This window comes from Rhincodon typus, chromosome 28 (genome assembly GCF_021869965.1).
Source record: "Rhincodon typus isolate 14 chromosome 28, sRhiTyp1.1, whole genome shotgun sequence".
In the NCBI taxonomy this organism is placed as follows: Eukaryota; Metazoa; Chordata; class Chondrichthyes; order Orectolobiformes; family Rhincodontidae; genus Rhincodon; species Rhincodon typus.
This window is the reverse complement of record NC_063359.1, coordinates 21,048,780-21,063,441: the sequence shown is the minus strand read 5'-3', so window position 1 is coordinate 21,063,441 and position 14,662 is coordinate 21,048,780. Positions and strand designations below refer to the sequence as shown.

At 41.5% G+C, this 14,662-nt stretch overlaps 1 protein-coding gene across 1 annotated transcript in view; it reads left to right on the top strand.

Annotated features, from left to right (window-relative positions):
- The first annotated feature begins 4,917 nt into the window (after nt 1-4,917).
- Nucleotides 4,918-14,662, top strand: part of LOC125486344 (rab GTPase-activating protein 1) — a 49,713-nt gene continuing 39,968 nt past the window's right edge. Inside the window, exon 1 of the mRNA XM_048613368.1 lies at nt 4,918-5,119. Within this exon, the coding sequence (XP_048469325.1) occupies nt 4,970-5,119 (150 nt within the window). The 5' untranslated portion in view covers nt 4,918-4,969. The remainder of the gene's footprint in view (nt 5,120-14,662) is intronic.

Genomic DNA, 14,662 nt, shown 5'->3' with positions numbered 1-14,662 from the left:
GGGTCTCGACACGAAACATCAGCTTTCCTGCTCCTCTGATGCTGCTTGGCCTGCTGTGTTCATCCAGCTCTACACCTTGTTATCTCAGGTTCTCCAGCATCCGGCAGTTCCTACTATCTCAGAAATAATAAGATTAGGCAGCACCCTTGGGAAGAGAAGCAGATAACGTTTTGGGTCTTGGCCCCTCATTTGATGAGGGAAGGTCAGTTTCTTACAACACATAGTATTTTCAAATGTGAAGATCTGCCGCAAGTTACTTTAGAAATTATTCATGAGGACTTCTCTCTTTAAATGCAGTGAGGAAGGTGTCTAAACAAGTCAGTTGTCTGTGTTGAGTTAGTCTTAGCTGAATACTAAGTGGTAGCATTACAGTTTGGCTCTTCAGTCCGTTTCTAGTCTATTGAGAGGATAATAGGCATTGAATTTGAGTTTGTGATTGCTTTGAAAGACTCGAATGTCTCCTGATTTCAACTCCAGTATCACTGCAGTGTCAAATAACTTGCTGAAATTTGCTCTCTAGGATGTTCGAATAAGGTTTCTATATAGCTATATGCCAGCTCAGGTCTTTTAGGAGAGAAAATGAAGAATAATATAAGGAGCAACTATTGTGATTGAAATACCCAGGTAATTGATTCCCTTTTTGCTATTCAATTCCCTAATTTTAATCTGGTTTCAAAGTTTTCCTATTAAGCAGACAAACAACTGTGCTTATGAGCATCTTTTTAAGTTAGAAAAGTGTTCAAGGCATTTAAGAATGTGACTTTTCAGTGTCTATCTTTTTCATCAATGAATGAAATAAAAAGGGTGTTGCCCAAAAGCTTGGCCAAAGAGGTGGGTTACAAGTCATTTAACTGAGGTGGAGTTGGGGAAGTAGAAGAGAATGTCAGAACGATCTTGGTGACTGCCCGGTTGTCAAGGGTCAGGAAAACGTTACAGAGGTGTACAGCACGGAAGCAGACCCTTCAGTCCAACTCATCCATGCCGACCAGATGTCTGAAATTAATCTAGTCCCATTTGTAGCATTTAGCCCATATCCCTCTAAACCCTTCTTATTCATATACCCATCCACATTTTTAAAAAATGTTTTAATTGTGCTCCAGATGTACTCCAGCTTCCACCAGTTCCTCCAGCAGCTCATTCCATACATGTACCACCCTCTGCATGAAAAAGTTCCCCCGTACGTTCCTTTTAAATCTTTCCACTCTCAACTGAAACCTATGCCCTCTAGTTTTGGACTTCCCCACCCCAGGGAAAAGACCTGGCCTATTTACCCTATCGATGCCCCTCATGATTTTATAAACTTCTCTAAGGGCACCTCTAAGCCTCTGATGTTCCAGGGAAAACAGCCCCAGCCTATTCAGCCTCTCCCTATAGCTCAAATACTCCAACCTTGATAACATCCTCGTAAATCTTTTCTGAACCCTTTCAAGTTTCACAACATCCTTCCTAAAGCAGGGAAACCAGAACTGCGCACAATATTCCAACAGTGGCCTAACCAATATCCTGTACAACCACAACATGACCACCTCCAGAGGAGGAATTGTTAGCAACATGTAGAGGAGAACAGGGTTTGGTGGCAGGATGTGGATCTGGAAAAAGTTACAGAAATAATGTGGAAAAAGTTTTGTAAATGAGAGGTTTTAGGTTACAGGGCATTATAGGCCAGTGTGAAGGAAGTGATAAAGTCGAAACTGTTGCATGCCAGGATGCAGTAGGGATTTGTTTAAGCTGAAGTTTAGAATTTCTAGGATAGCTATCCATTCTCTGTGTTGCCTCATGAAAGCCCAGTTCATTCAGTGCCTCTACCCTGCATTATACCTGCACCCCTGCATACTCTTCCTTCTCTGATGATAATCCAGTTCCCTTTTTAAATTTAATCTGCTGGTTATGTGTTCCAGATCCTCATCACTTTCCCTCATTGTCAATGTTTTTATTGATAATTACCTTAAGCATGCAACCTCTTGTCCTTAATCTCTCCATCAATAGAAACAGTTTCTTACCATTTAGTCTGTCCAGTTCCCTTATGATTTTGAATGCCTCTTTTAAATCTCTTGATCATGACATGGATGAAGAGTTTTGTGAGAGATGGGCAAATTTATGAAGGTGGGCAATTGTGACAGCATCTGAGTCAGGAGCTCAGCTGAGATAATTCTAGTACTGGGATTTTGAGCAGCCTAGTTCAGCCTGGGTCAATGGCTAGATAGGGATGAAACCTATAAATAACGTATTTTGTGGTTAAAGATGTAACTGGTTGCGAATACTGCATCTGATTCCACAATTTGTTTTTATAGAGGTAAACTATTAAGTATGTAGATCTTGGGTTGATGAATAAAGTGTTTAATTTTTTATTCATTCATGGGATGTGCATGTCATTGCCCGGACCAGCATTTGTTGCCCATCTCTAATGTGTCCTTGACCGTCTTGCTAGGCTATTTCAGAGAGCTTCTAAGAGTCAACCACATTACTGTGTGTCTGGAGTTACACGTAGGTAAGACCAGGAAAGGATAACAGATTTCCTTCCCTGAAGTACATTAATAAATCAGATGCATTTTTATGTCAGCAATTTTACATGAGCTAGCTTTTAATTCCGGATTATTTATTCAGTTCAAACTTCATCTGCCATGGTGCAATTTGAACTCTTGTCCCCCAGAATGTTATCCTGGGTCTTGGGATTAGTAGTTTAGTGTAATTAACAATAAGTGCTCACCTGTAGTGCTATTTCTCAACTAAACACAGCCTGTTAACAAATTTATCATTTATATTTGGAGAGATCAGCTCTACAAGTGTTTTAGTGCAGTAGAGTGTGACATTAAGAGATGCAAATTGACTGCTCTTGTTCTGTCTATAATAATGGTAACCATTCTTCAAAAGTAATGTGTTGGCTGTGAAGCATTAACAACGTTAATAAACTGCCTATTTTTATACTTTTATTTAAATAATTTGATTGAGGGATTGAATTGTTGAATCTTGAAATACATTCTGATCCTGTGTACAAATTTTCCAAACTCTTAGCAACTAAAAACAGATAAATGCAAAGCATTGAAATAATTTTGTATTAGCGCCGTGGGTTGTTGCTTCTGAAAATTCCAGTTCCAACAAATGGCATAGTGCTTGATGTTTTATAGTATGTTGAGGTTATTCTTGCACTCTGCAACTGCTTTGGGCAGATAAGTGTCTTTGACCTTTTTGAAATTAACCATGACACTATGCAATTAAGTTTCTAAACTAATGGGAGGCTTCGAGGTATAAATCTGCACATAGTCAGAGCATAGAAGTTGCGAATATATATGTTCACAAAGTAAAAATTTAAAATTGTTTTCAAACATGCTGAAGGCTGTTACCATCCATAATCCATATTTAGTATCATTGTACAAACAATCAGTCTGACTGTTAATGACAGCTTTGGAGTGTAAAATCCTGATGCTTAGAATATGTGATAACCCTTGACACTTAGAAAAACCACAAAAATTTCAGAAATGAAGTTTTTCATGAACTTGGACTAATTGTAGGCAAGCGCCTCTTTAAAAAGGTTGTAGGCTTAGGAAAAAGCCACTGTCAATGAGAAGGCCAGTAACAACACACATGCCCCTATTCACTTTGGATTTTCAGATCCTTTTTCCCACCATCTCAATTTGGTTTCTGTGGAAGTCATTTGTACTGCCTACTTTAAGGGCTTTCCCTGACTATTGCATTATTGCCATTCACTGAAAGCATTGAGCTGAATAGCTGTTAGTTGTGATTTACTGATTTTAAAACTATTATCTCCTGGTGTTTGAGCCGCTTTGCCATATTGGCTTATAAATTGGATTATTTGCTGGGTCAATTTTGCCAATTTCTTTCTTAATCTTGAAAACCCTAATTACATCATTTTAAAGTCAATTTTCACTGGAAGTTGAGCTTTTGAGTTCCCTCGTGGTCTAGTGGTTAGAATTTGGCGCTTTCACCGCCGCAGTATGGGTTTGATTCCCGGTCAGGGAACAGATGTTCTGGTGTAATAATTTAGGGGCGGCACGGTGGCTCAGTGGTTAGCACTGCTGCCTCACAGCGCCAGGGACCTGGGTTCAGTTCCACCCTCAGGCAACTGTCTGTGTGGAGTTTGCACATTCTCCCGTGTCTGCATGGGTTTCCTCCGGGTGCTCCGGTTTCCTCCCACAGTCCAAAGATGTGTAGGCTAGTGGATTGGCCATGCTCAATTGCCCGTAGCGCTCAGGGATATGTCTGGGTGGGATGCTCTGAGGGTTGGGGTGGACTTGTTGGGCCGAAGGGCCTGTTTCCGCACTGTAGGGATTCTGTGATCTATGATCTGATCTTAATGTCTTTAACTTCTGCCTTAGCTTTAATTCTGGCATTTTAAAATCTGGAGTAGCTGTTGTTCATCTCTATACCTTCTCCAGTAATAACATTATCCTTACAATGACCAAAAGTATGTCTTATACTCCCAGTGTTAGATTAATGTGGAGCAATAGCTCACTTTCTCCAGATTTGTATTCTTCCCGCTGAATCTTGCCTTACTTACCTTAATTCTGTCATTATTGCACTACTATTGTTTTTAAAGTAGCAATAAATTACTCTGAATATCTAGAGAAGCTGTAATATTGCAACTCATTGTAAGCTTGCTGAGCATTTTGTACCATAGTTTAGCTTAATGCATATTTTATTAATTCTTTTGGTAATAATTTTACAATTATCCACATTGACTTGCGTGTACCAGCTGCTGGCAGAGTTGCCATGATATTACAAGGTATAATGCTCCATGTTGTATTTGGTATTTGAAAACATTGGCTGCTGGTTTACCCTAAATGAAAATTTTGGTGATTTTGTTTCCACTGTTTAGTCATGTATAGTAAATAACGATAAGGATTTAGGCTAGTTTTATTAATAATACAGCCTTAAATCAGTTTTTGATTTTATTTTCCAGGTACTTTTAAGTTTTATACGTCATTCATGAGCTGCCTTTGCTTTAGCAGCTATGGATGACAAAGCTTCAGTTGGAAAAGTTAGTGTTTCTTCAGACTCGGTATCCACTCTAAACAGTGAGGATTTTGTCCTGGTTTCCCGCCATGGTGATGACACGCCTTCTACCAATAATGGTAGTGATGATGAGAAAACAGGACTTAAGGTAAGAAGGAGTCAGTGTTTCAAACTTTTAAAAACTAGGATATTCATTGGGAAGCAGTGTGCTATACACAAGATGATGATCTTGTGGCGCACTGGTCACAAGTGTGTTATATTTGCCATTGTTCCTCTTGTATTTGACTTTATACCACAGGGAAAAAACTATAATTAAAGTTGTTTTGTTGAAGGAATACTTTGGGTGAAGTGAGCAAATAGATGTTTCTGAAGACTTTAATTCAATCTGAGGTAAATTGTCCTAAGCGGAAACAATATTTGTAAGATCTTCAACTTACTGAACCACTTGCAGTCACCAGCAGAAGAGTAGAACAGATTCAAATCTCAGTGTCTTGGGCTTGTGTCTTTTAAAGAGTGCAGGGTCATGTAGGTTGCTTACTGTACCTGGTAATGCTTTCGTATCATGAGAAATTTGGAAGGGAGCATTCCACTGAGTGGGGGATATGCCATGTAGAAAATCCTTAATACTTCCTTGTCTACAGTGTAGAATGAAAATTAACTTGAATATTCATTCTCTTGATTGTCAGATACCTTGTAATTTAAAAAGTTAAAGGAGGAAGAAAGTGCAGGCTGAGTGCTTTCCTGTTTTAAACCTAATGGATGAAATATGGCATTTTGCTATACTTTAGAAGCTCCAGGAATAATACCAGTCCAGTAGCTTACAATTTTCTTGCATTGAATTAACTATTTTCAGTATTGATGATCAATAACAGTGGAATAATGTGTATTTTCATCAACCTGGGAAAAAGCAGTGAAATAAATCGATGTGCAACAACTTGCATTATAGTGCTTGTGGTATAAATGTATAAGAATCCTACAGCTTCATTATCTCCTTTTCTCTTCCCTGTGCGACCCCCCAAATCACCCTGTGCCCCCTTCTTTTCTTTCTCTTCTTTCATCCCCTTTTTTTTGTTTACCTTCTAGAATTTGGAGCATGTTTCAAAATTTATTCTTCAGTTGCACTGAATGTATAGGAATGCTGTGGACATTCTAAACTGGATCTTTTCATTCAGCAGTAACTTATTTTTGTTTAAAAATAGTCAAATTCTCATCCTGACAATAATTGAAACTGATCAACCAAAGCTGCTTTTTGTGTACAGGATCTGGTGGTTATTCAAATTCTTCGTGTTATATATTTCCAGTAGAGTTAATAGGTTCAGTTAATCAATTATCAACTTGTGAAAAGTATTACGTGTTTCTGCACATTGAATATTTTGTTACTGTATTGGTATTTGTAGTAGTACTGTGATTTGTCTCTGAAATGTAGTTGGTTGGGTACATACAATGTTAATTTGCTGATAACTTGCATTTACTATGAGTAGTGGATGTTTTACTGATACTGCACAAGCTACAAACATCTATGCTATGTGATTAGAAGAGTAAATCTAGTTGTTGCAATATAGAATAAAAACCAAAAGAACTGGATGGTGAAAATTAGGAACAAAAACAAATTTCCGGAAAAGATCAGCAGGCTTGGCAGCATCTGTGGAGAGAAAAAGACAAGGTGAAACTTGAGATGTGTGGCAGAATTGGGGAGATGGTCATTTTGACATCAAGATCACCTTGTTGCAACATTCCTGCTTTGCTCAAGTGACGTGGCAGGCCACTGACTGCAGCTGGAAGGCAGAAGGTATTGCAGCCAGTAGTGAGTCGGTGCCCAATGTTGCACACCAACCACCCTGCAAATTTCAGTGCTACTACAAGTGGTACTTAAATATTGATGGTACGTGGATGTCTCTGTATCCTCTCAGGATTCTCCTCGGCATCTTCAGCCCGGAAGAGTATCCTCTCCTTGGGGTAGTAAGGACTCTGACATTCAGATCCCTCCTCGCCTTTCTGTAATGACTTAAATGGGGAAAATGGGTTAGACACATGAGGATGGCACGGCAGTTGATTGTGCATGTGGGTGAAAGGTGTTGAGACGTTCTGAGGGAGTGAGTGAGGCTGCCGAGTGGTTGCAATATGTAGTGTGGGAAGATGGGAGTAAGGGGACTGAATGAGGAGTGATGTTGCGTGGAACAGATTGGGTGTCAGAGCAGAAATGTTGGTAAGAGGTAAGTGCAGTTATAGAGAGACAATGAGTGTGAAGTAGCAGAAATAATCCTCTATAATCAAGCATAGGGTAACTGACATCATTAAATTTTGAGTTGATCATGGAGAGTCAGCAGGGATTCTTGAAGGATAGGTCAAGCCTGACAAACTTCACTTTTTTGAAGCAGTGACAAAGATGGTGGACAGAAGTAAGTCAATAGATGTTGTTTAAGTGGACTTCCAGAAGGCTTTTGATGAAGTCCCACACGAGACTGTTAGCGAAGGTGGAAGCTCACGGAATTGAGGGAAAATTTTGATATGGATAGGAAATTGGTTGAGTGGCAGGAAAAAGATTTGAAATAATGGGAAAGTATTCAAATTGGCAGGACTTGATTAGAAGTGTCCCTCAGGGATCTCTGGGGCCTCAGTTATTCACAATATTCGTTAATGACTTAATTAACGGCATAAAAATTCAAATATCCAAAATTGGGCAGAAATGTAGTCCCTATTCACAACAGTATAAAATTACAATAGGCTATTTATTAGGTGAATGGGCAAAGCTATGGCAGATGGATTTTAATATAATTGTGATTTGACTGAGAAAGGATAGATCAGGATTTTATTTACTAGAAGGCACAAAATTAAATACAGTGGATGCCTAACAAAATTTGGGGGTTCAGGTGCATAGCTCTTTGAATTGCCATGAGCAAGTGCAGAAAATAATCAAGAAGGCTAATGGAATGCTGACCTTCATATCTAAAAGATGACTAAAGTACAGGGATGCAGGTGTTGTGCTGCATTTATACAAAACCCTAGTTAGACCCCTTGTACAGTACTGGGAGCAGATCTGGACATCACAACTTAGGAAGGATGTTTGGCCCTGGAGAGATTTCAGTGCAGGTTTACAAGGATGATAGCTAGACTTCAGGGTTAAGTTATGAAGGGAGATTTGACAAATCAGGCCTTTATTGTCTAGCGTTTACAAGGTTAAAGGGTGATCTAATCAAGGTTATCAGGATATTAACGAGGAAAGTCAGGGTAGAGGAAAGTCAGGGTAGATAAAATCAAATATTTCCATTGGGTGAGGATTCTAGAACTGGCACATAGTCTCAGAATTAGGGCCAGGCCATTCAGGGGAGATGTTGGAAACCACTTCTATATGCAAAGAGTAGTGAAGATTTTGGACTCTGTTTCTCAAACAGCGGTCAATGCTAATTTAATTGTAAATTTAAATCTGAGAGAGACAAATTTTTATTAAGCAATGGTATCAAGTGATATGGGTCCAGGGCAGGCATTTCGTGTTAGGCCACAAATCAGCCATGATCTAGTTGAATGTTGGAGCAGGCTCAAGGGGCTGAATGGCTTACTGCTGTTCCTATGTAGATAATATGTCACTTGTGGCATGGAGAAGGTAATTGACTTTTTTTTCTCACTGCTGTATGGTCCTCTGAACCTTGAACAGAGCATTGGACCTGGCTGGTGATGTCTGAATATCTGGGTGTGTGTGCCAGCGTTGCCTCCTCTGTCTGTTCACTGACCCATCCTGTACGCTCCTGACCGCGAACCCATCAATCAGGATCTCCAGGTCCCTGCCAGAGAGCCTCGGTGCCAATTTGCCCTAAACAGCCACCTCTGTCCAGACACCAGTCAGGAGCAGGGTAAATGCCAGTAGTCCTCCAGGTGCACTGTGGGCTCTTAAATGGTGCAGCCACAAAGGAGACTTTTTTTTTGGCAAGTGACGATGAGCAGCAAGTTCTTCTAGGAACGGCAGGTGGTAAGATGGAGATGGAGATAGATTACGATATTTGCCATTGGGTCAGCAACAGCAGTTGTTAAAGCAGCAAGCATGGTAAGGTACGGTGAGAAAATATGCCTGGCTTCATGCCAAATTTCACTCTGCCAAACTCAATATGACAGACACGTAGCCAATAAAACATTAGATTCCACCCAGCATTAATGTTTTAAAACCAGTATAACTTTTCTATATAACTGACGAGAGGTAGAACTGTGATGGGACTTTTTTCTTTTAAAAAGCATTGTTCAGATGAAACAAACAGAAAGTTCAGGGCGAGAGTGGGAAACATTACATAACAAATATATCATGGAACAAAAGGCAAAGGGACTGGTGATAGTTATAATGAAGTAACAAAGCATTTGTCTAGAGTAAGTGGAAGCTTTATGCCTTCTGCTTGTTCTGAAGTTTCAAGCAATAGATCAACATGCAAGGGTGAATGTCCTGATCATGATTCCTTATAATTCAGGGATTACCAATGATGATTATTAAGATTAGATACATCAAAACAATAATAGTGCTTTCTGTAATGTAGATTTCAAGATAAGAAAAGGAGTGCTGCAAGTTCTTGTAGCCTTTGGTACCTCCAGTAAGGTAGAAAATGATATATGCTGATAGTTGAAACTGCACATAAACCATGGAAGATTAGTTTTACAAGGCTTGGAATCATGAGCTCCAACTGACAATGCAGGGAATGAGAGTTTGAATCTCACCATGACAGTTGAGAATTTGAATTAACTTTTAAAAAAAGAGAGTTTTAGTTTGAAAGCAGTACTCAATAGGGATGAACTTATTGGATTGTTGTAAAACATAACCAGTTCGTTAATTTCATTTTATGTGGAAAGAAATCTGATGTTCTTAAATGATTTAACCTTTATGTGACTCCAGTCGCATGTTTGTGATTGACTTCTGATTGGCTTGCTCAGCCACTTCAAATTGCATTCAGAGCACTGCAATGTTATGGCAACACCTTCACACAGACAACAGAGTTGTGAGAAGATGATGCATGACGTTGCAGTATAACCAGGGATGGTCAAAAAGTGAAGTTGCTGGAAAAGGTCAGCAGGTCTGGCAGCATCTGTGAAGAAAAGGTCAGAGTTAACATTTTGGGTCCAGTGACCCTTCCTCAGAACTGATGGGAGCTGGGAAAACGTCAGTTTATGTGCAGAAAATAGGGAAGGGGGATGGGGTAGGGAGTAAACGATAGGATAGAGCCTGAAGAGAGAGAAGAGCAGTTGGATAGACAAAGAGCTGATAACGATCTGGCGAGGAGGGTGAATAGTTGTTAATGGGGACTGTTTGTGACTGGTAGTGTGTAATGGCAGACTATGTGATAACAAGGCCTGATATCTGGGGTAGGGAGCTAGGACGTGGGAGAGCTTAGGCCCTAAAATTATTGAACTCGATATTGAGTCCAGAGGGCTGCAGGGTCCCCAGTGGAAAATGAGGTGTTCTTCCAGCTTGCATTGATCTCTGCTGGAACACTGCAGCAAGCCAGAGACACAGATGTTAGCCAGGGAGCAAGGTGGTGTGTTAAAGTGGCAGGCGACAGGTAGCTCAAGGTCTTTTTGCAAGCAGAATGTAGATGTTCTGCGAAGCGGTCACCCAGTCTACACTTCATTTCCCCAATCCAAAGGAGACCACATTGTGAGCAGTGAATGGAGTAGACTAGATTCTGAGAAGTGCAGGTGAAGTGTTGCTTCACCTGGAAGGTATGTTTGGGCCCTTGGATAGTGGGGAAGGAGGAGGTAAATGGGCAGGTATTGCACCTTCGCCAGTTGCAGGGGAAGGTGCCGTGGGGCTGTGGGGTGAAGAAAGAGTGGACCAGGGTGTCCCAGAGGGAACGGTACCTGCGGAAGGGAGGGGTTGGAAATGTGTGTCTGGTGGTGGCATCTTGCTGGAGGTGGCAGAAATGGCATCTGATAATCTTCTGGATGTGGAAGCTGGTGGGATGGTAGGTAAGGACAAGGGAAACCCTATTGCTGTTGCGGGAGGGAAGAGAGGGGGTGAGAGCGGAAGTACGGGAGATGGATAGGACCTGGTAAAAAGTTGTCAGTGACACCCACACCCTGAATTTACAAACATGCCAAATATTCATTTTTTATGTTCATATTTTTTAAGAGCAAGTGTTTAATTGAGCATTCAGTTACTCCAGATATCTGGAGGCTGACATGCTTGCCACCTGGAATGATTCCTTTGTAGCCTACGCTGGTGCAAATCGGGCACGTTTATCTTTCAAAGAGCTGATGATCTGTTTACTGTTTAGGACTCACCAACCTTTAATATCTTAAGTTCTTGTTCCTGCTTTGAAGTTTGTTTGAATACTTAATTTTAAGTTTATTCAAAACCATCTTCCATGTTGTATTCAATTTCAAATTGCCTAAAATATAGGACTGTTCCCAATTTGATACGCAACAGAAATTCTGCTTTTGACACAATGAATGGAGATCCTTGACCCCTATATCTTTTGGAGACGTGGTGCCTTATATAGATGATTTGGAGTTGGGGACCACGTGTAGGGTGTCAAAGTTTGCAGATGACACTAAGATGAATGGCAAAGCAAAGTGTGCAGAGGACTGTGAAACTTTGCAGAGGTACATAGATACATTGAGTGAGTGGGCAAAGGTCTGGCAGATGGAATACAATGTAAATAAATGTGAAGTCATACATTTTGGTAGGAGTAATAGTAAAAAGGATTATTACTTGAATGGTAAAAAGTTGCAGCATGCTGCTATGCAGAGGGACCTGCGTGTCCTTGTGCATGAATCACATAAGATAGGTCTGCAGGTACAACAAGTAATTAGGAAGGCAAATGGAATTTTGTCCTTCATTGCTAAAGGGATTGAAATAAAAAGCAGAGAGGTTATGTTGCAGCTGTACAAGGTGCTGGTGAGGCCACACCTGGAGTACTGTGTGCAGTTTTCGTCTCCTTACTTGAGAAGGGATGTACTGGCACTGGAGGGGGTGCAAAGGAGGTTCACTAGGTTGATTCCGGAGTTGAGGGGGTTGGTTTATGAGGAGAGACTGAGTAGATTGGGATTATATTCATTGGAATTCAGGAGATTGAGGGGGGATCTTATAGAAACATATAAAATTATGAAGGGAATAGATAAGATAGAAGTAGAGAGGATGTTTCCAGTGGCAGGTGAAGCTAGGACAAGAGGGCATAGCCTCAAGATTAGAGGGAGCAGATTTAGGACTGAACTGAGAAGGAATTTCTTCACCCAGAGGGTTGTTAATCTATGGAATTCCTTGCCCAGTGAAGTAGTTGACGCTACTTCAGTAAATGGTTTTTTAAAAAAAAAAGTCGGTTTTTTTTGAACAATAAAGGAATTAAGGGATACGGTGAGAACGCGGGTAAGTGGATCTGAGTCCGCGAAAGGATCAGCCATGATCTTATTGAATGGCGGAGCAGGCTTGAAGGGCCAGACGGCCTACTCCTGCTCCTAGTTCTTATGTTCTTATGCACCTCCAAAGCTTTGGAGAAGTACCACCATGGTGCCTTTGTAAGCTCTTCCAATTATGGAGGCAAGAAAGGTGTTGCAGCAGCAGTGTCCAGTCCCAAGCCAACTTATTCAGCATTGAGGCACTCTATCCTGAACATTCACTCAAAACCAGCACCAGGTTGTGTTCATATGCCTGATGTTACATTTGCAAGCAACTGCTGTACTTGGAGATTGCCTTCCTCAACCAATTTCCAGGAGAACAGTGGATGCACTTTGGTGATGTCTTCGAAGTATCCTTGAAGAGGTCAAAATACTCACCAACTCGTGAAAACCCTGATTTGTGACCGCCCAACATAGGGAATTTTCATTTGGGAGGATATCAAACATTTGGAGTGACTTTGAGAACATGCAGAGGTAAAACCAAGAGGCATTTGAGAGATGACACAGATGCCAACCCATCTACCCAACTTTTCAAGCGGTACCTGACCTTCATGAGGCAGATTGTGCATTGGATTGAAGTCATTTCAGGATACATTGAACCAGACATAAGCCAGTCTTTCTGAGGACTGTCTAACGTGATAAAGTACAAAATGGTATTTGCACCTCATTACAACATTTTATGTCTATGGAACTTGAGAGTAAAACTTAAGTACTGTAATTTTCTGAAAATGATCTGCTATCCTACTACTAAAAAGGGTGTGTCTTAGTCAGAGAATTTTAAAGCAGTGACTTTTACTTGTAGATGGAAAATTGCTTTCTCTCTAGTTTTGCTGGACTTGTTTTTCTGGTTCCTTTTGTTTTACTTATCTGGTGTGGACACTGCAAACTTATTCTGTGCATGCTATGTATTTGAAATGAGAAACCAAACATATCTGAAGGATGTTTCAAATAATGTATTTTAAATTCATTTCAACTGAGCTAATGAAGGAGAAAATACATGAATTACAAGATATCGAGTTAAAGCAAGTTACAAGGTAGAGTGTAACTAGTTTGATTTCCTACTAGGAATAATAATAAACCAAGGGAATACTATACCTGCAGTCAGGTATATAGTTTCATGTATTGTGATTGGAAAGCGATTCAAGAGAGAAGTAAGACTAAATGACTTATGTACTTCCCATCACTCATTGTTTTATGTTAACATTTTGGGCCACACTAATGCAGACTCATTAAAGTTTGAAAGAACTCACTCAATGTTAGTAGGTGCAAATGAGCCATTCTCTGATATTAGAGACAACAAGGTGCAGAGCTGGACGAACACAGCAGGCCAAGCAGCATCACAGGAGCAGAGAGGCTGACGTTTCGGGCCTAGACCCTTCATCAGAAAAGGGGGAGGGGAAGGCGGTTCCGAAATAAATAGGGAGAGAGTGGGAGGCGGATAGAAGAGGGATAGAGGAGAGGATAGGTGGAGAGGAAACAAACAGGTCGAAGAGGCGGGGATGGAGACAGTAAAGGTGAGTGTAGGTAGGGAGTTAGGAAGGGGATAGGTCAGTCCAGGGAGGACGGACAGGTCAAGGGGGCGGGATGAGGTTGGTCGGTAGGAGATGGAGGTGCGGCTTGAGGTGGGAGGAGGGGATAGGTGGGAGGAAGAACAGGTTAGGGAGGCAGGGACGAGCTGGACTGGTTTTGGGATGCGGTAGGGAGAGGGGAGATTTTGAAACTTGTGAAATCCACATTGATACCATTGGGCTGCGGGGTTCCCAAGCGGAATATGAGTTGCTGTTCCTGCAACCTTCGGGTGGCATCGTTGTGGCACTGCAGGAGGCCCAGGATGGACATGTCGTCCGAGGAATGGGAGGGGGAGTTGAAATGGTTCGCGACTGGGAGGTGCAGTTGTTTATTTCTCCCCCCTGGTCCAGGAACTCCCTACCTATGTCCGTGACACCACCCATGCCCTCCACCTCCTCCAGAACTTCCAATTCCCCGGTCCCCAACACCTCATCTTTACCATGGACGTCCAGTCCCTCTACACCTGCATTCCCCATGCAGATGGCCTTAAGGCCCTCCGCTTCTTCCTGTCCCGCAGGCCCGACCAGTCCCCCTCCACTGATACCCTCATCCGCTTAGCCGAACTCGTCCTCACACTCAACAACTTCTCTTTCAATTCCTCCCACTTCCTACAGACAAAGGGGGTAGCCATGGGTACCCGCATGGGCCCAAGCTACGCCTGCCTCTTTGTAGGTTACGTGGAACAATCCCTCTTCCGTACCTACACCGGCCCTAAACCCCACCTCTTCCTCCGTTACATTGATGACTGTATCGG